This window comes from Penicillium samsonianum (genome assembly GCF_028829775.1).
Source record: "Penicillium samsonianum strain IBT 33392 chromosome Unknown utg000005l_segment0_segment0, whole genome shotgun sequence".
Classification (NCBI taxonomy): Eukaryota; Fungi; Ascomycota; class Eurotiomycetes; order Eurotiales; family Aspergillaceae; genus Penicillium; species Penicillium samsonianum.
This window is the reverse complement of record NW_026643263.1, coordinates 288,062-313,782: the sequence shown is the minus strand read 5'-3', so window position 1 is coordinate 313,782 and position 25,721 is coordinate 288,062. Positions and strand designations below refer to the sequence as shown.

Sequence of the window (25,721 nt, the reverse complement as noted above, 5' to 3'; positions counted from 1 at the left end):
AAATCAGCTCGATTTGCCGTGTGCAAGCTGCCTCGGCTTTATCGATTGTCGCATATGATAGACGATTAAGTTTAAATGTCAAGCTGCAGAAACCTGAAATTCTGCATAAACTAAGGTTGTCCAGTTGGCGGAAACACAATTAGAGTTCAGCCCCCGTCCATGGGCCTCGGTAATCGACCCTCAAACACGTTGTGTTTGCCGAAATATAAGGTTGGGCGTAAAAGCTCCCACCAATCAAAGCTCGCCGGGCTTTCTAGCTGTTACAGACCCTGCTACCGTGGCTACATATCCCCGCCTGTTCCATGGTTATATTTGACTGTTACAGGACGGGCGGCTCCGAAGTCCCAAAGAGGAGGGAACCCGGCACGCCGAAACACCTTGTGCCACCACGACCATCTCCCCATAATCTCCATGATTCGAAAAGAGAATCCCCGTTGTAACCGTGCCCGAGCGTACCAACAACTGCCCAGTGTTGGTACGGCCGAGGGGAGATAGAATTCTCACAAAATGCAAAATCTAGAATTACCTAGGTAGGTATCTTTGTATGACTTTCCCATACAAACGATACTTAGGCACTATGTGAATTTTCTTCACCCTTGAAGTAGTTAAAGAAACAGAAAGAGTACTAATATATAGTACAAGCCTAACTCAATTGATCTAATATTAGGATTAATTATATCAGTATATAATACTCAACTACCGGACAAGAATATTTATGTCATGCGTATATGTGCCGAGGTATACTTTGTATGGGCAAGTGATACAAAATATACCTAATTCTAGATTTTTGAGAATTTTTATTTACCGGGCCGCACCACACTGGGTCGTGGTGTTGGTAATCCCAAACTTGCGGGCCCTTTTGCGTCAACTCGTGTGGCGATCTATTGAAAATGGACCCCATCCCGAAGATCCAGTACCCATATGCCCCCACTAGCGAGATATTATTGACTGATTGATGTCTCAAGAGATGGCTCTGACCTTTTCCAGCACAGATGCCCACTTCAGGACTTTACGACATAGGTGGAAATGGAAAACTTGGGGTCTAGAGCCAACAAGTCGAGGTTTATTGAAGCTAGAATAGCCGGGCATGCGGATCTTCAAATATAACAATGGACTTCCCCATTTCTGTTTGATTCTTTTTGGCATTTGCTTCCTCTAGGTGCGGATGGGATCCCCATGCCCTCTGCTCGTTTATAATGGATACTAAAATCGAGGGCGCCGAGACGGTTACCTTCGATGACAGCCGAAACAGGGCGATTCTGATCGTCACTTCTGTTTTCTTCGGTATTTCGCTATTAAGCGTTATCCTAAGATGCTTCGTTCGCACACAAATGGTTCGTGCTTGGGGCTGGGATGATGGAATTATGGTTATAGCCATGGTGAGCCACTGTGTTTCTTCCACAATGCGAACAACAACTAATGCCAAACCCTTCGCTTGCAGGCCCTCAACACGGTCTTTGTCGTTTGCGGAATTATCGGATGTAAATACGGACTCGGGATGAAATTGGCTTATTTCACCGAACACCCGGACAACTTCCACCGCGCATTACTAGTACGATCCCAGCCCTAGCATCCCGATCGCAAGCTCACATACTTCCAACAGTTCTGGTGGATAGGCCAACTCTTCTACGTATTGACCTGCGTCGTCGCCAAAATATCCATCATCATCGCCCTCCTCCGAATCACTATCTCTCGCATCCACGCCTACATCCTCTACACCGCTATGGCGCTGGCCACTGCCGTTGGCCTCATATTTTTCTTCGTCACCATTTTCCAATGCTCCCCCGTCGACTATTTCTGGAACCGGGCGCAGCCTAGCGCTCATGGCTCGTGCATGAATAAACATGCCCTCGCCGGCATCGCGTACTTGTACAGTGTCGGAGCCGCTATTACCGACTTGACTATCGGATTGCTTCCGGTGGCGTTGATCTGGGACTTGCGCATGAATCTCCGCGCTAAGTGTGCCGTGGCCGTTATTTTGGGTATCGGTTGCATGTTCGTGATTCCGAAGCAGTCGTCTTTAATCTACACAGTGGCAAATGCTAACATACCTACAGTGCGAGCGCTGCGGTTATCATTCGTATTCCCTACATCACCACCTACAAAGATCCCGAGTTCCTATGTACGCACCACCCTTCTCTTTCTCGATTTCAACGAACCTCGTTTCATTGCAGACACTTCCACTAACACCCAACAGACGCCACTTACCAACTCTCTATATGGTCCAACGTCGAAGCCGGACTCGGCATCACGGCGGGCTGCCTAACAACACTCCGCCCCTTGATCCGCTTCTTCCGCGACTCCTCCTCCGATGACCCAAGCCGCACACCAAAGTCGTTTCCCCTATCCAACAAGCCCGCCGGCGGCTTCCACCGCTCCGCGCCATCGAAACAGATATCAGGCGACGACTCGCACCAGCTCTGGACTGGCAGAGGGAGCGACGAATACCCAGGTGTTACGACCACCATCTCCACGAACCAACAGAAAGACATTTCCAGCGAGGAGGACCTGGAGCTGGCTGCATATAGTAACGACCCCGATGCACCCGCGTGGAAGGTTGAGAGGTCTGTTCGCGTGTCCGTGCACAATGGATGACGCCTGGGCAGGCCCAGGCCCTACATAATCCTTCATAGTAATCTTCTCATGTATATATTTATGACAATTCAGTATTTCGGTCCAAGATCAAATGCCCATTGTTCCTTCTTTCTAACACTCCGCGTAAAAGGTGAAATTTTCTCATGCAGGGGTAGTCCGTGTGTCCAGCCATTGCGGGGTCAACAGCCGATCGCGATGCGCTTAAGCGAGCCCATCTTTACGCCGTTCGGAGGAGCCACCAAATTAAGTGACCGGAGACTACTCAATACTTTCAAGGTTGTTTTGCTTCATTAGACCGTCCAGTCCTCTGTTGCCATTGCCACCGGCATGGGACGTCTGATGGCTATATTTTCAAAGGGAAAATGAGTCAATTACTGCGAAATGCAAATTTGAATTTCCAGTGAGCTGATACTTGTGGCAAAAGCAAAGGCGAAAAGGTTAACGATTTTGCCTGTTCTCTTTATTTTTGGTCACGAAGTACTATCCTTGTTCTATATCGCTAAGATTTTCTAATATTGCCGATCTTGGTCCTACCATGTACAATCTTCGTTTCCATTTAAAGCTGCTGCTACTTTTAGCAGAGAATGGCAATTATATTCCACGGTTTCGCATCGCGCTTGTTCAAAGCTGTCGTTCTACATTATGTTCTAGTTTTGGGTAGCTATGCTGAAATATATCTCACGTGTTATATATATATCTCACGACCTAGATATAATAACCTTAGTTCTGCCGTTCCTAACCGCCTACTAAATTAGGGAAGTTAGAGGAAACCCTCATACGGGGTCTCGACCCAGACCCAGTCTGGGTTAGGTTTTGGGTCGAAGGTTTCGACCCAAAATGGGTTCTGCGGAAGCCTAGGCGGAGGGCCGGCATCTCCAGCACTCTAAAGTTTTTTAATGAGGTCTAGTGAAGGTTAAAACCTAGAAAGAAGCCGGTATAGAAGTAGAATATATGGAACGGTAAGCTCTCTCGATCTAAATCGAAAGGTATAATTAACTAGTTTCGGTATTATAGTATAGTATAGTATAGTACTATGAATGAATACTATATAGAAACAACTATTTAAAACCACCTTACTATACTAAGACTAATTATATACTAGCGTTAAAATAATGATACACAAATTTTGTGATCGATCTCCGTAACCTCCCCCAACTGGAACCCGTTTTGTAGTCAGACGCTAGAAAATCGTCACCCTGCGCTATCTCGATTAGGAAAGCGTCACGCTCTTGACGAGAGACTCGAAATCATCAACTTTGAGGTGCGACAGCAACATACATCCCGACACCACAAAGTGTACTAACTGCCATTCCTGATAGAGTACACAGGTAGCTGGAATTACCTTATGTAGCTGGTTCAAATTGTATTTTTGATGATGAACTTAAGTACCGGCAGATGGAGAGTGGCAAACAGCACAGGCTTCCTTTAAGGCAGCTCTATCTTTTTGTTTGCATAGCTTCAAGGTAGTTGGCCCAGCTGCAGTTTATTCGAAGTCTGTTCCTTATGTAGTTTCAATGTCTATAGGACTCCAATACAGCAATCAAGAGACATTCCATAATTCAAAGCAAGATATAATACGTCCTAAACCCAGACCTCCGCTGAGGATGAACATTCTATACGTCAAGCTTAAGCGTAGCATTCAAGTGACTACTTGACCATATTACTGTGATTTTTGTCTCAACCCCAGTGTGAAACGGGAGGCGAAACCAATGCTATACTACTCACAGCCTGTAACTGCTGTCGTAGATCCAATTGCGCTGATCGCGCCTCTGAAACAGCTGCCTTTGCAAGAATGGCGACACTTGCTGCTGGTCCACTTTCCATCTCCCATTGTGCCCCTCGGTCTTTTGACGAATGTGCTGCATAAGATGCCAAATTGCTGAGGGCTGTTTCGAGATTTTCTAGGAGATGGGCACTCAGGCAAGCTAAAAGAGAAATTGATGGTGCGCCGGATGTAGAAAAACTTCCCATTTGGAAGTGAACGGGGTTTTGAATTGACTCAGAAGAAGTGGACGCGGACTGGCTGCCTGGATGAGTTTGGAGAATCTTCGACGTTTTAGCGGACCTGAAAAGCGAGTTGTAGATGTGCAAAAGTCGGACATAACATGAGAGTGTCATGAGGATCGTTGGTGTGTCTGGCCCTGGAGGATTTGCCGCCGATAAATCTGTGGCTCTGGTGTAGGGACAATGATTAATAATGCCATTAAGAGTCTCGGCTAATGACTGGGTCAGGGAAAAGATTTTGTCGATTCGGGACGTCGGATCGACGAGCGCCGGGTCTCCTCCTTGCTCAAAATATGTACTCCTGGCAGACCCTGTATTATTCGGTGATTGATGTAGTAGAGCTGAATAGCACTCATAAAGTGTCTTGGTGAGCTCCACCAGACGATATATTGCGCAACCAGTCGCTGCTGTAGTGGGCTGAGGCGGGGATGGCAATGCCCTTGAGGGGCCGGAAGATGGAGGCGTAGGCTGCAGGCTGGCTTGAGGCACGGAGTGTGGTTCGACTTGATGAATAGTTGGCTCTGATATAGGTAGTTGCATCCAGTCGTGATTTGTAGGTAAATCGACAAAGAGTAGAGCTGGATCGGTTGAGCCATCTGGATCAGGATATGGAGAGCCGTACAAAAGATTCATAGAATCGATCGCTGCTGGCGTCAGAATGCATGAAACGTAGCCTGCGGCGAAGGTCAATGGTAAGAACGAACCTGCGGTTTCCGCGTTATCGCATCTAGTTGAATCCCCCAAGCCTTCCAAGTCCACGTCTATATCCTGTCGCCCAACAGAAGGGGTGTGATGCCTCGAAGCATAGTTGAGTTGATCGCTGTTTGCAATTACCGTTTCGGTGTCTTTTGCAGATTTTTGCAGACCCTGTACTTTGCATCGCGAACTAGGTCTACCCGGACGCAAGGGCGGCTCAAATCTGCATTCTGTGCCTGCATTCTCACAACGAGCACATGGTCGCCCAGGGAGCAAATTTCGATGACAGCGTAGTTTCTGCTGGTGACATCGGTTGCAAGCTAAACGCTTACTTGGCTGACCCTGGGAGGAAACGGTCGAATCCATTGTATAGAAAAAGAAAGGTGGTTGGCAAATGCGAAACAGAACCACGACTGATGCACCAGGACTTACATAGACGCGACCGGGAATTAAATCGGTAATATGTACGTCTTGTCAAACTAGCTATTCTGGATCTACTGTCCAGGCATTGGAAAGTGGCTGTTTAATCAGGGAAAAAACGGAAGGATCCCGAATACCATGCAGGGTCGCAGGATCGCAGGATCGCAGGGTAGAGGTCGTGGGGTAAATTTAACAGGTACATAAGATAAAACGTGCTGGTACGGAGTACGGAATCCTTCTTATTACAACATTACAGAATACTAACCCTCCTGGTGATTTTGTACCCTACCCACCAGCGAAAAAAAAAGAAAAACGGTAAATAATACTGGGATAACCTGCCGGTAGTATAATGGGAAAATATAGTTCACCACTAGTAAATACACTATAAATATTTATCTGCAACCTCTACCTTGCCACCCTACAAGCGCAGGGCCCAGGATTCGCCCCCATTGCCCCATCAAGATAATGCTAATAATTAAATCGGAGCCCGGTGCAAGAGTTATTTCCGTCGGCTGAAGAAATATCTAACAGTCGAATACCCCATATGATCGCCATGTTGTAACGCGATCTGATTCGGGAACTCTAAGATCAGCGTATTATGATTGGGCTAGATCCAATTTAGCGTTTTGAGTTGCTTTAAGGTCATCTGTCCCCGACTGAACGTTGCAACGATATCGCGAGGCTATACCGCGAGGCAGCCCACATTGCTGCATGCACCGTAAGCAAATGAAACCCCCTCGGATCCGAATGGGCCAAGATGATTGTTGCGTGGCCTGATCTCACCCGTACTATCCACTTTAGCGCTCTGCGTTTGCAGAAATTGGACCGATTAGGCAGGAGAATATTCCCACTTGACTAAAAAAATAAAAGTAAAATGGGCGATGCTTCGTCGTACATCCAATATGTCTACTCCATAGGAATAGCCATACCCGACGTATCGAATTCCGGGGTGGGAATGACGCTACCCGCTGAACGACCCGCCCTCTACTCCGAAGGGTAAGACAAACAATGAAAGCGTGCAGTTCAAGTTTTAACAGGATACATTGAAGAACGTCAAATATATACAAAAAATTCAGAAGCAGATATTAAAAAGGAAGTTCCCAAGAGCATGTCATGATCGAGACAAGTAAGGCACTACTTGCCCGTTCTCGCTCCTGAGAGTTGCCCCGATCAGACTCTCCAGAACCTCTGGTAGATCTGTTTGACGGGCTTCTTTCATCCAGGTATCCACATCAACTGTTCGAAGTTCGACTCCAAACCGATGTTCAAGGAAAGTTTTGAGATCCCCAACATGGATTTTCTCATCTCCACAGTGGTGTAAGAAGTGTAATCGATCAGATACGGTATCCTCCCTCTTGAGTATAGCATTGCAGATACCCGTAGCAACGTCTGCAACTGGAACAAAGTCAAAAGCCCCCGTCCAGCCATCGGTGGTTGGTACAGCTCCGCGGTCAACTGAGATTTTCAGAATGCTCTGAATGAGGTCCGTGGCTGGCATACCCTCTCCAATGATGTTGGATGGTCGATGAATCGTAGATGGGAGGTTAAACTGGGACGCGCAGGCTTCCAGGTATGTCTCAGCCGCCCATTTTGAGGCAACATATCCGTTGGAACCGTCGAGTGGTGGCGAGAAATGGGAGACGGATTGTGGTGGCAATGCTTCAACTTGTGCGAGCTGAGAAACTCCGCCAGTGGAGACGAAGTGAAGGGGAATGGATCTTTTAAGTGCCAGACAGGCCAGCTGACGGGTCGACTGCAAGTTGGCGGCTCGGAGAGAATGATATGATTTCAAGAAAGAGACATCGGCACCGTTGTGAATGATCGCATCAACGGTGTTTCCAAGAAATTCCCAATTTTCGAGGTCAAGCCCAAGCCTGGGCGAGGTCAAATCACCTGCATACTGGATAATTTTTGCCGACCTCACTTCGAGATCTCGAGGAGTGGCGTCATTTTTCGATGACCGGATCGCGACACAGTGAATACGCGAGATGCGATCGTTGGTCTCCAACCGTTGTAAGATGGCCGAACCCAAGAACCCAGTTGCCCCCGTTAGAAGTATTTCAAGGCGTTCTTTCGTGCCGTCTGTATTGTGTGTCACCTTGGAAGCTTTCGAGCAAGCTGATCTGCGCTCTTCTTCTCCAAGCCTCGTTTCGGTAGCCCAGTCAATGATCGGTTTAGGCAACTTGGATGTCTTAGAAAGGCACTGCGCAGCCATTCCTTCGATAGTAGAAGATTGGAAAAGTGAAGTCAAAGGAAGGACAAATCCAAATTTCTCATGGATGAGCGCTTTTAATCGGATCATCAACAGTGAGTTGCCACCGACTTGGAAGAAGTCCGTCGAACGACTCCAGGTAGTCAGAAGAGCAAATTCACCTAGACAGGTCTTCCATATCTCGATCATAACCTGCTCTTCTACCGAGAAGTCAAGGCTACTACCGTGATCCTCAGCCTTGGGGAGTTCTAGCTGGTCCAAGACCCGCCTATCGAGCTTCCCGTTGGGGGTTCGAGGGAAGTCCTCCACAGTGACATAGATCCGAGGTATCATGTAAGAAGGAAGAGGCAAACGGGAAGGAAGTGCAGAAAGAAACTCTTCAAGATCTTCTGAGTCGCAGGTCAACCGAGAGGGTATAATCCAGGCAACGAGGTATCGCCGGTCTCCCTCCTCATCGTGTTTCCCTCGGACCGAGACGACAGCGTCAGTAATGCGACCATTTGCTTGGCGCAAGATATTGCTGGCGATATCATCCAGCTCAACGCGAAATCCTCGCAATTTTATCTGATTGTCTCCATCCATGCGACCAAGATAGAAAATCTCACCATTTGAAAGCAACCTACCTTTATCTCCGGTATGGTACATGGTAGTAAGCCCACGGTCGTTGTCTTCTTTGCTGGCAAAAGGGTCGGGTACAAAACGTTGGCAAGTCAGCTCATCTCGCCCAAGGTAGCCCAAAGCGACACCACTACCTCCCACAACTATCTCTCCCACAAAACCGACAGGGAGAGGGGATCCGTCGGGAGCAAGAATGTAGGTCGAGTAGTTCGGGAGTGTCGTCCCGATGCTGATAGCCGGTAAATCGGTAATGGTAGGGTCTGACGTATTGAATGCCACACAAGAGCTTGAAACAGAGATTTCTGTCGGGCCGTATCTGTTGATCAAGCGTTGACCACGTAGACTTAGCTGTTGGAATTGGCGGATCAAATGAGGGGGAAGAACTTCGCCTCCAACAATTGCAGTCTTCCAACAAGTCAATTCATGGAGATTATGAGATCCATAGCGGAGCCAAGATGCATACTCAGAAGGTGTTGCATAGGTGTACGAAATATTTTCAGCGACAATTAGGCGTGTGAGTTCCAATGCATCACCTCGAAGATGGCGAGATGCAACGATGAGCGTGCCACCGGAAGTCAAAGGCTGCATCATCTGATCGATGGAGACGTCGAAACCAAGGGAGCTCTGTTGAAGAACAGTCTCTTTTCCAAGACCAAAGGTCCTCTTGATACCCATGATCTGATTGTCGAGGTTCGCGTGGGTTAGAACGATGCCTTTAGGCTTTCCGGTGGAACCGCTTGTATACAAGACACAGGCCGGAGAGACTGGTTGGGCTCTGCTTGTGATAGGAGCAGAAGAGAAAGAGTCGAAGTTCGAGAAGCTAACCGGCTTAATCGCTCCAAGATTGAGCCTTTGGGTGTTGTCCTTGGTGCGTTCGTGATAAATGATTGCAAGCGGTCTGCAATCATCCAAAATTGTTTGCAAACGCTCAACTGGATTTTGCGGGTCGAGAGGAACGTAAACAGCATTCAGTCGCCAGATTGCTAAGAGATAGCAGACAGAGTTGATGGATGGCTCGCAGTATACAGCAATATGATCCCCAGAGCCTATGCCGTCGGCCTGTAGGGTTGCTGCAATATGGTAGACTCGCCTGTTCATAGATTCGTAGCTGATACAGGAGCCCTCGCTGTCCTTGATAGCAACTTCACTGCCATGGAGAGCCGCAACTTCTTCAATCCGAGAAGAAAGTGTCACTGAGTCGTCAAAGTCTAAACGAGGTCCCTTCCCAAGGGAGACTGCCGCCAGAGCATCTTCCAAGTGATAGAGCTCATGTTGACTGATACTAAGATCCGGCTTTGAGATACAAGACTCGAGTACACAGCTGTAAGCTCCCAGAATCATACTCAGGTCCCGCTGACTGTAAAGATAGGACTGCGACTTGAGACCGACTAGAGTAGTGCCATCTAGTTGCTCTTCGATATCAAAGATCAAATCGTATGGATTGCTGGCATCTTCAAACTTCATCAAATGAGCTTCAAAGCCAGTCATTGTGATGTTGCTTGTTGATCCCATCTTGTAGTTCAACAGAACTTGGAACAATGGACTCTGCGTTGTAGATCGGGGCAGATTCAAAGAGTCAAGCAGCACGTCGAAAGGCACACGAGAATGTTCAAGCGCCTCGAAAGCAACCTGGAGTGTCCGACCCAGTAAATCCTCAAAGGATAAGTTGCCATCGAGAGCGAAACGTAACGGAAGTAGATTGACAAAAAAGCCGATTGTGTCAAGAAATTCGGTGTCGGTGCGGTTGGCATCAGTAATTCCAATGCATATGTCATCAACATTCAAGAACCGATGGAGAAGAATTTGAAGAATTGCAAGATGGCCATAGAAAGGAGTGACGTTGAGCCCCCGGATCTTGGACTTGAACACTGAAGCTGTACTTGATGGGATTGTGTGCTGGGCACCATGCATGTTGTAAGCAGTCAGGGGCTTGCGCGACTTCACTAAACAGAAATCAAACAATGGCAATGAATTTGGTAATTCCAAAAACCGGGATTTCCAGAATTTCAAATCTGCCTCCATAGTGGATTGCACGAGTTGCCTTTGTCGGTCGGCGAATTGGATGTACTGATGCTGCAGAGGAGGTAGGTGTTTTCCTGCGATGACAGAAGCAAAATCTTTGACAAAGATTTGAGCACTGAAGCCGTCGAACACGATGTGGTGAAAACCAAGGATGAGTATATGATCAGTGTCTGCTTCTGAAAGTAGAGTGGCAGCCACTGTTTCTCCATTATCAAGGTCGTATGTATAGTGGCGTAGCCGGTCAAACTCCTCGTATGCAGCGCGGTCATTCTTGAGTGATTGCTGTTTCACAGACGTGCTTGCACTCGGAAGCACATACTGACTAGGAAGACCAGTTTGGGAGTCGGAGAAGAATGCAGTGCGTAAAGATTGATGTCGAGTCAGAACGAAGTTCATTGCGTTGCACATAGCCATAGCGCTGGGACCATGGACGCGGTACATTATCGTGACATTGTAGGCCGATGGGTCCTCTAAAAACAAGTGAAGGAACCACAATCGCTCCTGCGCAAAAGACATGCGATGGATCTTTGAAGCAGAAGGAATGAGCTTTTGGACTTTGACCTCCTTGACCGGTTGATCCTCTTCCTTGTCCGGGTAATCTTTGGTGATTGAGTCGGTGTCGGAAGTAGCAGAGCTAATTGCTTGCGACTGATCATTTTCTTGACTGAAGCTGGCTACAGACGCAGATGAGTTGCTTTCACTTAGGCGATCATTTGGAGGCGCCGGCAAGTTCGTCGTGACATGTGTCTGAGCTGCCTCCGTGCACAGCTCAGCCGAGGATGCACCTCCTAAGATGCGAAGAACCGGGATGTCAGTGTTGATCTCTTTGACAAACCAGGACCGAACCTCAACAGCCATCAAGGAATCGACTCCAAGATTGACTAGTGGTTGGGTTGGATTTATATTGGCCGCGGGCACCTGTAGAACACGCTCAAGCTTGGAGAGGAAGCCGTCAAGAACAATCTTCGAGGCCTGCTCCAGGTCTTGCACATCGGCCAACTGTTTTCGGAGGGGGAGAACAGTAGTCGACAATTGCTCCTGGCCCAGGCCCTCCTGGATAGTGTAGTGTGAGAACCGGGGGTTTCCTGCCCAGAACGCCTTTTCATGACTATCTCGAGATTCAGCAATTCGATGGAGACCAGTTGTGATCTCAGCCTGTGTTTCGCTCTCCGGCCGACCAGCAGAGATAGCTTCGGTGAACATGACGTGGAACTTGGGCTCAGAGATTGGCATGTAGTTGAACTTTCGAAGGGTTGTCTCGTAAATGTCGTTTTGTGAAACGTATCCAATACCTAAAACCATGCCAATGTCTAGAACGGAGCCAACCAAGCCCTTGCGCTTACGCTGAGCTGCCAGGCTAGTCATGAACAAGTTGGCCGCACCATAGTTGGACTGGCCACGGTTTCCAACAACGCTTGCCAGGGATGAGAACAAAACGAAGAAGTCAAGGGTTGGAGTAGAGAATAATTCATCTAGATTGGCAGTGCCCGTGACTTTGGGCTCCAAGACCATGTTCAAATGTTCCACAGTCATGTCACTAAACAACCGATCAGACAGTACCATGGCCGCATTTGTAACACCCGCAATAGGTGGAAATGAGTTTTGTAGCTTCGCATGCATAGCAAGGAGAGCTTGCTTGTTGGAAATATCGAGCTCATGGAGCTGTATCTCGGCACCCATTTGTCTCAATTCATCTAACCATGCGCGATCAACTTTGCTTACTTGGCGGCTGGTTAGCACAATGTACCGAGCACCATTCCTCACCATCCAGCGAGTGAGTGACTGCCCTAGTCCGCCGGTGCAGCCAACAAGAAGATAGGACGAGTTTGGATGGAACAGATCTCGAGGTTGGATAGGCTCAACTATTGTTTGAACAACCGATGCAGACACAAAGTCAACGACTGACAGCCAGCTGGCAGTCTTCAGCGACAACTTCGTCAAATCATTCAATGGGATGAGATGAGCGCAATCCCCGATACCAGAGAAGTCACTGCCGATCGCATTTCGTGCCTTTAACAAGTTCTTGTGGCAAGCCGTGTTTCCGAAGAGGGCATTTGGCGTCACAGCAGGCTGTAAAGAGAAGAGTTCCGCCATTGTGACTGTGCGATAATGGGAAAAGAACTTTCTGACCGACTGACTCGTTTGAGAAGAGCAGCTGAAAACCAGATCAATACTCGGTGGAAAGAGTGCTTCGAGTTGTCTCTGGGTCAGAAATTGCGAAATGTGAATAGCATTTGGATTTTGGTAGTCCGAGGAGGCCACTATCACAGCTATATCTGTTTCAGCAGCCTCAGCCTCAATGGTGTGCTGCAAACTGATATCTGGGTCAAGCAAAATAACAGTGCCACGCGGCTTGACCGCACTCAAAGCGCTTTTTGCAACAAGAGAAAGGGCAACTTGAAACAGTCTTCCCGGATTAAGGGTGTCAATCTGACTGACCTGCTCAGGAGATACTTGGATATATGAAGCACTGCACTCTGCTAATGCGAGGACATTGTCACCTGCAGTGAAGGCTTTACTGGAACCTGGATGCTCAATGACACCATTGACGATGTATGATCTTGTTGTATTAGTTATCTGGATCTCGTGCAGCAGGGCACATGTTACGCGGATCGAGATAGCGTCTGAGGTCGAGAAAGTTGGCTTCTTTCTCGCAAGAAGAGAAAATCCGTGATCGCCACGAGATATCAGAATGGAGGAATTTGTCGAGGAGGTTGACTCGGTAATTTGCCTAGTTCCTGCGTTGAGACGACTGTTCAAATGATCATTTGGGAGTAATCGAGGAATCATGGTCCTGCCATTTTGGAATGTGACTTCTGGCTCCACACTCCAAAGCATCTCCGAAGAAGGGAGGCCATGTGTGTCCTCGACAATAAGACGTGCAAGCGCGGTGGCCACGTGCGCGGATTGATTCTGGGTATCGTGCGCAATGTCCATAAACTGCATCCGGATATGAGGATACTCGTAGAGCAGAGATCGACCGAGGCCAATCGTCATGTTGGCGTACGGATTCTGCTCGTGTGCACCAGAGGTCACCCAGAGAATTTGGCGACACCCTTCAAGGACACTCTGAATTCCACTCAGTCTTTCCTGGGAGATGTTCCTAAGGAGTGGCTCATCTAAGTCCGCTAGGGATATAATGGACGTGATTCCAGCGTTGGGATGTCGGAACGTGTCTTCAAAGGTGTTCAAATGCAGAGGCGACATTATACTCCATCGGGAGAGAAGTGACGTGACATCATCAGCGAGCGCTTTTGTTGCTGGAGATTGACCTCCAATGACCGCGATCCGGTTGACAGGGAGGCAGGGAATTGTTTGTTCCAGTGGATGCTTCAGTTGGGAAAAGGTTTCGCTGGTAGCCTGGGATAACATCACCGAGGTCATGTGCTTGGTGGTATCTTCGAAATCCGTGATGCGCTGCTGAACTCCAGAGAATCCAGTCTTCATCAGAAGATCATCCCATTGCGTATCAGAAATGGTAGGGGCAAAACGACGACCGTCCGAGTCCCCTAGCCACCAGCCCTGAAGGCCAGACATCATCAACTTCACTCGCAAGATATCGCTTGTCACTTCCAAGAGCAGCAAATAGCCACCAGGCTTCAGAAGTCGTCGCACATTCTGCATCGTGAACTCCAGATTCTGGGTAGCATGCAGTACGTTGGACGCAATGACGAGATCAAAGCTGCCATCTTGGAAACCTTGTGCAGCAACATCCCCTTCTATATTCAGCGGCTTGTAGATCATCTTCGAACCCCATTTCTGGAACTGCTTTTGAGCTTTCTCAAAGAAACCGGTGGAAGTGTCGGTGAAAGTGTAGTTTGCAAAGGTCCCTGACAGCTGTTCAAGTACTCCTGTTGTAGCACCACCAGTACCTGCACCTACCTCGAGAACATTCATTCTTGGATAACGATGACAGATCTGGCGGGCGAGACGGCTGAGTGCACCGTTTGCTCTTTGGAAGCCGAGGCCGTATTTGTAGAACCGATCAAGGACATCATTTTCGATCATATGCTCTAGCATGGTGGTTTTGCCCCAAACTACAGCGGCAAGATTCTTGCCAACAGCTGAGATGAGCTGAAGATCAACTTGGCCAGGGTGCTTCTCAACCTCGGACAAGAGCCAATCATGCGAATCGTCGGCCCATTCCTTGCGGATTGTGGGGTGTTTGCCACTATCGATCAGTGGAAAGAGGTGATCTATGAATTCAAAGATCCGCTGGTGATGCCAGACGAATGTCTTTACGTCTTCACGATTGACCACGGAGTTGAGTTTTCGGAGATAGGAATATGACAGCCGCTCGCAAAGATCAACCAGGCCAACATCACTCGTGCTATCCGTGGGAAGCTCTAGATCTTCCAGTCCAGAATCCACATCAGCCTTCCAGACGGTTTTTGCAAAGAGCTCACAGTCATTGGAAGAGACAGGCTGCCCAAGGAGGGTACAAGTTAATCCTTCCAACTGAACACGAGGCTGATTGGGTGAGAAAATGTCCAAATCCGCTGTGACTGCCTGGGCCATGGACTCGGTGATGGTGCAGTCAACCACCATGTTTTCTGCGCAAGAGCCGATTGGTGTAGGAATCACTCGGAGGGATTGTAAGAAAGTCGGGACATATGGGCTTTGAAGACTACCGTCTCCAGGCCAGCAAAAAGCAGCAAAGATGGCCTGGAATGAAGCATCAAGAAGAGCGGGGTGGATCATAACAGGCATTTCACTATCATCGGGGATGTCTTGAGCATACCCAATTGCGCGACCAGCGCGTCGCCGGATCTTATTAAGACGCTGGAAGATCCCGGTATATTCTAACCCGATATCAGCAAGGGACGAGTAGAAATGCTCCATGTTGACTGGAACGAGGGAGGCGGGGGACTTTTGTTGCTGGGGAAGTTCAAACAGTCCCTCATGGGAGAGGTGCACTGTGACATGCCCGGACACATTGTGGTGCCATTTTGCGCCATTCTCATCAGGCGTTGTCGAGTAGCATGAAAATTCTGCCATTCGAGGAGAAGCGCCCAGGACGGGCTTGAGATGGAACATCACCTCCACGGCGCTATCCTCGGACAGGATAATGGCTCTGGATATCTCAACATTTTTAAGCTCGACCATCGCGATTTGCTTGTTGTCCGACAGTTCCTTCGCGGCCTCCATAGCCATGACGAAATAGCCAGCGGCCGGGAAAATGATTTGCCCTTGCACCTTATGTCCAGATAGCCAAGGCACTTCAGAGACGCGAATGGTGTTTCGCCAACGCATATCGTGAGCATGGTCATCTGGGCAGCGAGCACCAAGAATATCATGGCGATTAAGAGACCGTAGCCGATAGTTTCGCGACTTGACTGACTCTTTCCAGAATCTCTGGCTGTGATCCCAAGAGTAACGAGGAAGTGACTGGCGTGGCAGCTTGCCGGGGGATATGTCGAATGCTCTTTGGCTATAGTGAACGAAATTGACTGCTTGGGTACCTAATTCTTTCCAAATAAAGCCCAAAGAATCGGCCATTGCCTCAACATCATTGCTGAAGCGCGAGAGGGTCCCGCTATAAGGGAGGGCATGGTTACTCGCTGCCTTGATTGTCTGGGTGGTGGGTCCCTTCAAAGCTGGGTGAGGTCCGACCTCCAGTCCGATATCAAAGGGACCATTAATTGCGTGGGATGCTTGCACAGCCTGTGAAAAAAGGACGGTTTGTGCCATATTATCCCGCCAGTATGTCTCTTTCAAAGATTGGTGCTCCTCGGCGACTGTCATCAGACGCCCATGAACACTGGAGACCCAGGAACATCCGTCTGTGAGTGCCAGAGGAGAGATATTACAAGCGCGAAGTGCTTCACAGTAGGATTCAAGACAAGGATTCATGTGGTGGGAATGGTAAGCAGTGTCAACTTTGAGTAAGCGACAGAAAGTCTGCTGCTCGTCCAGCACGACTTTGGCATTCGCGATGGCATCTTCATCGCCAGAAAGTGTCACCGATTGAGGAGCATTGCTAGCCGCAATGGAAATCTGTCCCTCGAGCCCATTTGCTGAAATGAAAATCTTGGCCTCGTCCAACGACAAAGCAGCTGCCATCATGCTACCAGATCCACCGGTTGCACTGCCTGCCAATCTAGCAAACAGTCCTCGATAATAGGCAATGCGAATAGCATCCTCTGCGGAAAGTAGCCTGGCAGCGTAGGCAGCACCAATCTCACCGGAAGAGTGACCCACGACTGAGTGGAAATATATTCCAGCAGCGCGCAATAGCTCCACAAGCATGATCTGGACAGCGGTACACAGTGGCTGAGATAACGCGGCCTCTTGAATCTGCGATGGGTCTTCCATGTTGACGAGCTTATCTTCGATTGACCAAGAAGGTCGATCAGGAAGGGAATCAAGAGACTGCTGCATGTTTTGCACGGTCCACCGGGCCAGCGGCGAAGATTTGATAAGTTCTCTTCCCATTCGAGACCACTGGGCACCCTGGCCAGTAAAGACTCCAAGAATCTTGGCTGGTCCGGTCTTGTTTTGCATACGTTCACCTAGGGAATTTTCCTCCAGAGAAGCCCTCATTTTCTCAATTAAAAGCGCCTTGGAAGCCCCCGAGAAGGCAACTCGGACTGGGAGCTGGGAGCGTTCGGTCAACAATGCCGACGCAACATCATTAAGCTCCAAAGTATCATTTGATTCCAGGAGCTCCACACAGTTGCGAATGATTGGTGATAGTGAGCTCTCATTGGAGGTAGAGAATGTGAAAGGCAATGGTAAGCAATTGTTTGGAGTCGATGTTTCCTTGGGTGGCTGATCGTAGCTCTCAATGATCGCATGGGCGTTGGTGCCTCCGAATCCAAAGGAGTTCACACTGGCTCGTCGAATACCGCTTGAGGTGGGCCATGGGAGAACTTTAATTGGAACCGTCATATCATTGGAGATGGGAATGATTTCAGGGTTCATGTGATTGAAATGCATATTTGGTGGAATTTCTCCTCTGCGAACCGCTTCTCCTGCCTTGAGCAGGCCGGCCAACCCAGCGCACCCCTCCAAATGACCAATCACGGTTTTGACGGAGCCAACATAGAAGTCGCCCTTCTCCGATGACTTAGATGCAAAAAAGGCATCATGGATAGCCTGGGCTTCTATCGGATCTCCTCGAGGGGTTCCGGTGCCATGAGCTTCAAAGAACTGACACCGATCATCCAGACGGGAGCAATCAAGACCAGCCTTCTGGTAAGTTTGGCGAATCAGCGCTGTCTGTGATGAAGAGCTGGGCATGGTAATTCCTTGGGTTCGGCCATCCTGGTTCACACCAGTCTCGCGAATGATATAATCAATGTGATCTTCATCGGCGATGGCTTGGGAAAGGGTTTTCAGCATCACCGCAGAGAAACCTTCTCCACGAGCATATCCATCAGCTGCAGCATCCCACATACGCGACCTTCCTGTGGGTGATAACATGTGGAGGTTTGCTTCGGCTATCATCATCTCAGGTCCCAGGATGAGATTTGCACCAGCAGCCACAGCAACCTGGCACTCACCAGCGCGAAGTGATTGCACGGCGTGGTGCAACGCCACCAGACTCGACGAACATGCAGTATCAATGGTCATGGATGGACCTTTCCAATCAAAAAAGTATGATAATCGGTTGGAGAGAATACTGCGCGCTGTGCCCGTCGCCATATACATGGGCATGCTTTCCGGGTCGCGAATTTGCAATTCGTGATAGTCTCCAGTCATCAGACCAACATAGACCGCAGTGTCGGAGCCCTTCATGTTGCTTATGGTGAGGCCTGCATCCTCCATAGCCTCGTACACTGTCTCGAGAAGCATTCGGTGTTGTGGGTCAATTGCTTCAGCCTCGCGCGGGTTGATGCCGAAGAATGTGGCATCGAAAGCGCTGATATCTCCTTCGAGAAGATATGCTTTGCTGACATTGGTGCTTCCGTGGCGCTCCCCATTAGAATGATAAAAGCCCTTTGGATTGAACCGAGAAGAGGGGATTGTCGACAGAATGTCGCGTTGTGAACAAATGGTATCCCATAGCTTAGACGGGCTATTGATGCCTCCCGGGAAACGGCAGCCAGCACCGACAACCACGATAGGTTCCATAGGGTATTCTGACGGCTTCATGATATGTTTCAGGTGAACTAGAGTTTGTGCTGCTTTCCGTATAATACAAGGTATGAAAGGTGCAAGGAAAAGCACGATGAAGTACCCAAGAGACAGCCAATAGAACGATATATGGATAGAGCCTGTAATGAAATATCCGATGACAGGTAGTATAGAGCAGCGAAATGGCACCATCTAGCTCGATCGGCCTTCATGGCCCGTAAATCCACCGAATTACGAGTCCACTTTTTGCTCCGGTAATATCAACACAGCACGCCGTTCTTTCTGACAGTGGCCCTGGAGCAAGCCAGTCTTTCTCAACTCTGGTTGAAACATTGCTCAACATCATTGTTCTTACTTCTTACCCCCAGTTCTTACACCCGACACTATGGGTTGGTTCTTTCAATCCGAATTCTTTGAGTTTGAGTTCCTTCGAGTCATCGGCACAGCCCCCGTCCAAGGGGCCGAGGTGGGCGAATGTCTAGCTGCAAAATCTTCCATCCAAGATGGCAATATTGACAGCTGGCATAAAACATGGGTCAAGTTCGGCCAAATGGCAGACACTCTGGGAGCCGAAGCTCTAGAAGCCAAAGATCATGAAGCAGCTCGGTGGGCCTTTCTTCGAGCCTCAAACTACTGGAGAGCAAGCGAGTTCTTCTTGCATTGCAACCCCGCTGATCCGAAAATATGCGAGGTCTTCGAAAAGAGCGTTTCAAGTTTCCGAAAGGCTATTAAGCTACTCGATGGAGAAGTTTTGCTTCTGGAAATTCCATTCGAAGACATGGTTTTGCCTGCCTACCTCTTCCTGCCCCCGGCCCACAAGCAACTCCCTAATGGTACCCCACTTATAATCCACACCGGTGGATTTGATTCCATAGGCGAAGAACTCTACTTCTATGTTGCTTCTGGGGCCACTAACCGGGGTTATGCCGTCCTCATATTTGATGGGCCGGGCCAGGGAGCCGTTCTGCGTCAGCAAAAACGCCATTTTCGACCTGACTGGGAAATTGTGATTTCACGTGTTCTCGACTATGTGATTGAGGCCGTTATTCCAGTGACCCCACCAGCCCATCAAATCGATGTGAATCGCATTGCTATCTTCGGTGCATCAATGGGTGGTTATCTGGCTCTACGGGGAGCAGCCGACCCTCGGATCAAAGCGTGCGTTTCATGCGATGGATTCTACGACATGTTCGACGTTACGCGGACGCGCATGCCTTCTTGGTTCATCAATAGTTGGATATCTGGATGGATGAGCGATTCGGTCTTCAATTCGGTTGTGGCCATGTTGTCCCGTCAAAGCTTCCAACTGGCGTGGGAGTTCGGACATAGCATGTGGGTCTATGGAGATGCCACGCCCGCAGATGTGATGCGCACCATGCAACAATTCACTCTAAAGCAGCCAGATGGTTCGGAGTTTCTCCACAATATCAATGGGGCCGTTATGGTTACAGGGGCGCAGGACACCATGTACTTCACGCCTGATCTGAATGCGCGCCGAATATTCACCCGTCTCACCCATTTACCCGAGGATCGGAAAGAACTCTGGGTGCCGAGTGGTGTGGAGTTTGGGGGCCAACAAGCTAAGATCGGTGCAATCGGCGTGAAACAGCAGCGTATGTTTGCGTGGTTGGATCAAAAGTTAGGAATCCGCCGATGACTGGAACCCGCCGATCCGATCATTGCAAGTCACAGATTACTTGTAGCTATTCTTATTTCAATTTGGTTGATATCATCAGACCCATTATTCTTCTCAAGTCAAAGAATACGCATAGGCCTAATTCGCGTTGACCCTTGTCAGCCATGCCATTCGGTACACTATTCACGTATACTCCCAATGCGCGGGCTCTTAAGGTACACGCACGATACTCAAATTTCTACAAGTGATTTTTGTTAACACTAAAGTAGATACTGGCAGCTGCCCAGGTAAACCGGTTACAAATCAGCGTTCTACGGGAGTTTCAAATGGGCGTCACGAATCAATCCCCCGAGTTCCTTGCCAAATTTCCCTTCGGCAAAGTTCCAGCATTTGAAGGATCAGACGGTACTCTGATTTTTGAATCTGACGCAATTGCACAGTATGTGGCTGAGAGTGGCCCTTTCTGTGACAAGCTCCTAGGTAAAGATGGCCTTGAGAAGGCCACTATCCGGCAGTGGATTTTATTTTCAGATCATGAAATCATGAGTCCAGTTATGGAATTGGTAATGTGGAGAGTTGGAATGGTGCCATTCAATGCATCTGTTGAGGAGAAGGCCATGGCAACTCTTCGCCGAGGGTTGGGCTGCTTGGAATGTTACTTGGTTGGGCGGGAGTGGTTGGCTACTGAGGATGAGCCAAGCTTGGCAGATTTCACTTTAGCTGGTGCATGCTACTGGGGCTTTATGCAGGTCATTGATTCAAAGATGCGTGATGAGTTTCCGATTGTTACCCGATTTTATCAACGGGTTATTGCATGGGAGGATGTGAAGTCAGTCTTCCAGGAAGCTACTTTCATTGAAGAGCGGATTGACCATTGAAAATCGCAAAACTCTTCTTTAAATCTATCGATACCGAACCTTCATCATGTACTTTCCAGCCTGAAGCTGTAACGCGACCCTGAAGACGGTCGATTCGTCCTGTCCGCCGACATACTCCAATGTGAACTTTCTTAGCAGCGTCACAACAGACAGAAACATTTCCTGCAAAGCAAAATGCTTCCCAATGCAGACTCGACTACCTGCGGAAAATGGGTAAAATGGCATAATTGACCGTTTCGGGTCATTAGGGCCCGACTCAATCCAACGCTCTGGAATGAACTCTTCCGGCTCAGTCCATATCGAAGGATCCAGATGGAGTGTGGCTGTCGTCGGGAAGACTGTAGTCCCCTTGGGAACTTGATATCCCAGTATCTCTGTGTCATCGACAGTCTCTCGTGGACTGCCACTTGCCATAGCAGCATATAGTCGCATAGTCTCATCGATACATGCTTGCAGGTACGGCATCTCCAGTGACAATTCCGCAGTAGTTTCTTGCTGAACATCCGGGTAGCATTTGTCAATCTCGGCGTGCAACTTCACCAGTTTTTCGGGGTTCTTTGCCAGCAACATCAATAAAAATATTTCTGCGTTGGCTGTAGTTTCACTTCCTGCGGTCAACAAGACAACAGCTTCATCTTGTAGATCCGACGTACGGAATAGAGAGCCAGGTCGGTCATCAACAGCTTCAACAAGTTTCTGCAGAAGATCTTGTCGAGGTTCTTTTGTCATGGTAGCCCGTCTTTGGTTCACAATTCCCAGGGTGAACTGGTCAATGTATGGGTCGCGTGCTGGAAACCAGGGAAGTCCCTTCAGCCAAGGAAGAAACTGGAAAATACCGGAGAGAACCAAGCTGTGCTCAATTGTCGAAGGCAGCGGGTGGCTTCCCTGCTTGACAACATTGAAGGTTTCTCCAAAAACAGTGGCTCCAATGATGTCCACTGCCAATGCGCGAATAAGTCGATGGATGTCAATCACTGCTTCGCCTTGGTTGTTGTCACAGGTAGCCGAGATCTGATCAATGGCTACGGCCACACATTCTCTCATAATTGGCTCCATTCCTCTAATATATCGAATGCCGAAAGTAGACGATACCAATCGCTTGCGCTGAGTGTAGGCCTTTTTATCGGTGAATGCCAATAGTGTCGGGCGTTCGGGATCTTGTCGAAAGTTCGCGTAGATCGCATGAGACTTTGGCCAGTCTTCGGTCACAATAATGCGGCGAATTGCCTCGGGATCTGAGACTCCAATCATTCCAGGAGCCAGAACAACAATCGGGCCGTATTGTCGGTGCAGATCCACCATAGTGATGTGACTTTTGCCTTTCGTGATGGCGATTACTAGCGGCCATTCGGACAGCTTGTGTTTGACAGAACCAGGGATGCGATTGAGGACTGAAGTTGAGTTGACAAGGATCTGAATATGGGAAGTCAGTCCAACTTTTCTTTGTATTGATATCGCCGAACAGGCACTAGTGGTAAGGCTTACCCTCCATATGCGGGGGACGAAGAAGCACAGAACGATGGCCAACGAAACATTGCAAAATGTCATAGCCAATGCCATCATCTAGAATTGAAATGCAATTGTGAATACAAGTTGATCCAGATCTAACTGGGCCCGGGGCCGTGGGCATCATTTCCTTAATATCGCATAGGATCTTTGTCTCGCCAGCCAAAATAATCCACCGAATGCGTCGGCCCGATTCCACATCCGATCTTATTTTCTCATACGACTCACTCTCGTGTCTAAATATTGGCCCATGCCACTTTCTCTCTCTTACGGGGAGATTTCGGCATTGCATCATTTCATCATGGCCGAGCCAGACATCACCGATTCCAGCCCCAAGAAAGGCTGGCGCTTTGTGGCCATCTTCTCGGCTCTATGTATGGCTACATTTTTGGCAGCTCTCGATACAGCCATCATCGCGACCGCGCTGCCCACTATCGCTGCAGCACTCAACTCGGAAGCTCTCTATGTCTGGACAATTACTTCCTACCTTCTCGCCTCGACGGCCGTCCAGCCGCTTTTCGGACAGACCGCTGACATCTTCGGCCGGCGGGACCTCACACTTCTTTCCGTTGCTCTGTTTGCTCTTGGTAGTGGTATCGCTGGTGGTGCGAATAGCACCGCGATGATGATAGGAGGACGAACCGTTCAGGGCATTGGCGGAGGCGGCATCAATGTCATGGTTGAGATTGTGGTCTGTGATCTTGTCTCACTCCGCGAACGAGGAAAGTATGTTGGAATAATCGGCTCAATGTGGGCAATTGGATCGGTCGTCGGTCCCATTGTCGGCGGCGCTTTGTCTCAACATACCACCTGGCGCTGGATATTCTACATTAATCTTCCCTTGTCGGGTGCCGCTCTCGCACTTTTGATTCCATTCCTACGTCTGAATTATCGCCGAGAAGGTACAATAATCGATCGCTTGAAGCGAGTAGACTATCTGGGCAATACCATTCTTATCCTTGCCGTGATATCCGTTCTACTGGCTCTAACCTGGGGTGGAACTGTGCATGCCTGGTCTTCATGGCGCACGATCGTCCCATTGGTTTTAGGCTTGGCCGGTCTTGCTGGATTCTTGGTTTATGAAGCTTCTCCGGCTGTGAAGGAGGCCACCATGCCGATTTCTCTATTCACGAATCGCACGTCTGCCACGACATACCTGTTGAGCTTCTTGCATGGAATAATTCTGTACTGGGCGTGCTACTTCTTACCGGTCTATTTTCAAGCTGTACTAGAGGCTTCGCCCACACGATCAGGGATCATGCTCTTGCCAATCGCAACAACAACCGCACCATTTGGGGTGGCGGCTGGAGTTCTAATCACCGTCACTGGCCACTATCGCATTTTCCATTTCTTGGGCTTCGGTCTGATGACCATCGCATGTGGACTCTTCAGTCTTCTTGATGAGCATTCGACCGCGGGCGACTGGATTGGCTTCCAGATTTTGTTTGGAGTTGGCGCCGGCTTTATTTTTACCAGTTGTCTACCGGCTATCCTCGCGGCCTTGCCCGAGTCTGAAGTGGCCAGGGCTACAGCGACGTGGACGTTCCTGCGAAGCTTCGGGTCTGTATGGGGTACTGCTATCCCTTCGGCGATATTCAATTCACACGTAAACAATCTCGTCGCCTCCATTCCCGATGCGGCTACCAGAGTACTCATGGTTAACGGCGGAGCTTATGAACATGCTACTGTCACATTCATTCGCTCTTACAATGGCTCGCCGCTCAAAATGGATATCATACGTGTTTATGTGGACAGTTTGCGCTTAATTTGGTATGTGGCACTCCCATTTGCAGGAATCGGCTTCCCCTTGGCATTTTTGATCAAGGGACTGCATCTCCGGGATGAGCTAAACACAGAGTTTGGAATGACGGAGAACAACGAGCGCGATGAAAAGCAACCCGCATCAAAAGCTTAGGACCATTTCGATTGTAATGAGGCTGAGACTCGGGTTGGAGGCGGTAGGGGCCAATTGTTGGGTGCTTGATCTCTCAGGCATCAATGGGGCCAGATCCTGTTTGCTAGTTAGTAGATAGTTAAATTTTGCTTCCTATTCTCTCTCTCTCTCTCTCTCCATTTCTTCTCTATCCTCTTTTCATCCATACGAATTGAGTACATTATTTCTCCTCGATCTTCATCGTATTACGATCGGTAAGACCAATCCCTTCCGACTGGCGGACTGCCTATTCCGTACTTGATAAATACTGAACACCCCAGAGTTCGGACTTCGGCATCGATTCGGTGGGTTTCGGTGGGTTTTGTTCGGCCCGTTCCGGCCCGTTCCAGCCATCACTTGTTTGTAGCACCTTTTCAACCTCTCTTCTCTTCATTCAGCCAACTCCCAGTCCGAATACCGCAATCTCCATTCACGCAGGATTACCATCTCCGAATTTCAGATTGAATAAGGCCGGAAACAAAATGGCTTCGGGGCTTTTCTTCGACCCGCTCAAGCTCCTCCGTGTTGCCCCGCTTCTCACCACCACATCAGCGCTACTCTTTGCTTGGGATGAGCACTGGTATCTGTCTGGCTTCCTGCGCTCAGAGCACAAGTCCGAAACTGAGACGATCCTCCCGAGTTACTTTCGTCGCTTCTTCGAACAGGGTGTCTTTATCGTTGCCGGTCTCAACACCCTCACGATCTCCACTACGGTCGGCAATCTGCTGACTGATCGTCCGGTACTGGACCGTCTCCGATCTTCGCGATGGTACTGGGCTGGCCTGGGCTTCACTGCTTGTCACTTTTTGTTCGTGCCTCTTATCGCGTATCCAATTCGCGATATTATGGAGAATCGGTCTCAAGGAAAAAGCACAAAGGATTTGCAGCGGTGGATCGACATTCATCGTATTCGGGTTTTTGTTGCTGATTTGCCGGCATGGATGAGTTTCCTGGCCGCTGTACTTTCCACAATTCACCTATGAGCTGATCATCCGCGAAATGGTGTCCACTTGAAATTGCAGCACATTTCTTTCGTTTCATTTTAGTTTTGGTGATCTTAGTTGCTATTGTCGAGAACTGGCGTAGAAACCCTCCGAATATAAATACAAGCTGATATCCCCG

The 25,721-nt window shown here is 48.9% G+C and overlaps 8 protein-coding genes across 8 annotated transcripts; 5 read left to right on the top strand and 3 right to left on the bottom strand.

Moving 5' to 3' along the window:
- Positions 1-1,196: 1,196 nt before the first annotated feature.
- N7471_009009 (putative integral membrane protein) lies at positions 1,197-2,595 on the top strand (the record flags this gene model as incomplete). The annotated part of the gene is made up of 5 exons (XM_057281728.1): positions 1,197-1,379; positions 1,442-1,552; positions 1,604-1,995; positions 2,058-2,122; positions 2,198-2,595. The coding sequence occupies 5 exons, from the start codon at positions 1,197-1,199 to the stop codon at positions 2,593-2,595; spliced, it is 1,149 nt and encodes a 382-aa protein (XP_057132611.1).
- Positions 2,596-4,272: 1,677 nt separating this feature from the next.
- Positions 4,273-5,661, bottom strand: N7471_009008 (Zn(II)2Cys6 transcription factor domain-containing protein; the record flags this gene model as incomplete). Its single annotated transcript, XM_057281727.1, has 1 exon — positions 4,273-5,661. The coding sequence occupies one exon, from the start codon at positions 5,659-5,661 to the stop codon at positions 4,273-4,275; it is 1,389 nt and encodes a 462-aa protein (XP_057132610.1).
- A 1,165-nt stretch (positions 5,662-6,826) lies between these two features.
- Positions 6,827-18,664, bottom strand: N7471_009007 (Polyketide synthase; the record flags this gene model as incomplete). The annotated part of the gene is made up of 2 exons (XM_057281726.1): positions 6,827-12,637; positions 12,698-18,664. The coding sequence occupies 2 exons, from the start codon at positions 18,662-18,664 to the stop codon at positions 6,827-6,829; spliced, it is 11,778 nt and encodes a 3,925-aa protein (XP_057132609.1).
- A 367-nt stretch (positions 18,665-19,031) lies between these two features.
- N7471_009006 (alpha/beta hydrolase family protein) lies at positions 19,032-20,303 on the top strand (the record flags this gene model as incomplete). The annotated part of the gene is made up of 1 exon (XM_057281725.1): positions 19,032-20,303. The coding sequence occupies one exon, from the start codon at positions 19,032-19,034 to the stop codon at positions 20,301-20,303; it is 1,272 nt and encodes a 423-aa protein (XP_057132608.1).
- Positions 20,304-20,446: 143 nt separating this feature from the next.
- On the top strand, positions 20,447-21,160 carry N7471_009005 (glutathione S-transferase family protein; the record flags this gene model as incomplete). Its single annotated transcript, XM_057281724.1, has 2 exons — positions 20,447-20,497; positions 20,552-21,160. 2 exons carry the CDS (start codon positions 20,447-20,449, stop codon positions 21,158-21,160), a joined length of 660 nt encoding a protein of 219 aa, XP_057132607.1.
- Positions 21,161-21,184: 24 nt separating this feature from the next.
- N7471_009004 (Cytochrome P450 monooxygenase) lies at positions 21,185-22,723 on the bottom strand (the record flags this gene model as incomplete). The annotated part of the gene is made up of 2 exons (XM_057281723.1): positions 21,185-22,573; positions 22,646-22,723. The coding sequence occupies 2 exons, from the start codon at positions 22,721-22,723 to the stop codon at positions 21,185-21,187; spliced, it is 1,467 nt and encodes a 488-aa protein (XP_057132606.1).
- A 244-nt stretch (positions 22,724-22,967) lies between these two features.
- Positions 22,968-24,581, top strand: N7471_009003 (MDR family MFS transporter; the record flags this gene model as incomplete). The annotated part of the gene is made up of 1 exon (XM_057281722.1): positions 22,968-24,581. The coding sequence occupies one exon, from the start codon at positions 22,968-22,970 to the stop codon at positions 24,579-24,581; it is 1,614 nt and encodes a 537-aa protein (XP_057132605.1).
- A 500-nt stretch (positions 24,582-25,081) lies between these two features.
- On the top strand, positions 25,082-25,582 carry N7471_009002 (uncharacterized protein; the record flags this gene model as incomplete). The annotated part of the gene is made up of 1 exon (XM_057281721.1): positions 25,082-25,582. One exon carries the CDS (start codon positions 25,082-25,084, stop codon positions 25,580-25,582), a length of 501 nt encoding a protein of 166 aa, XP_057132604.1.
- Between the last annotated feature and the right edge of the window lie 139 nt (positions 25,583-25,721).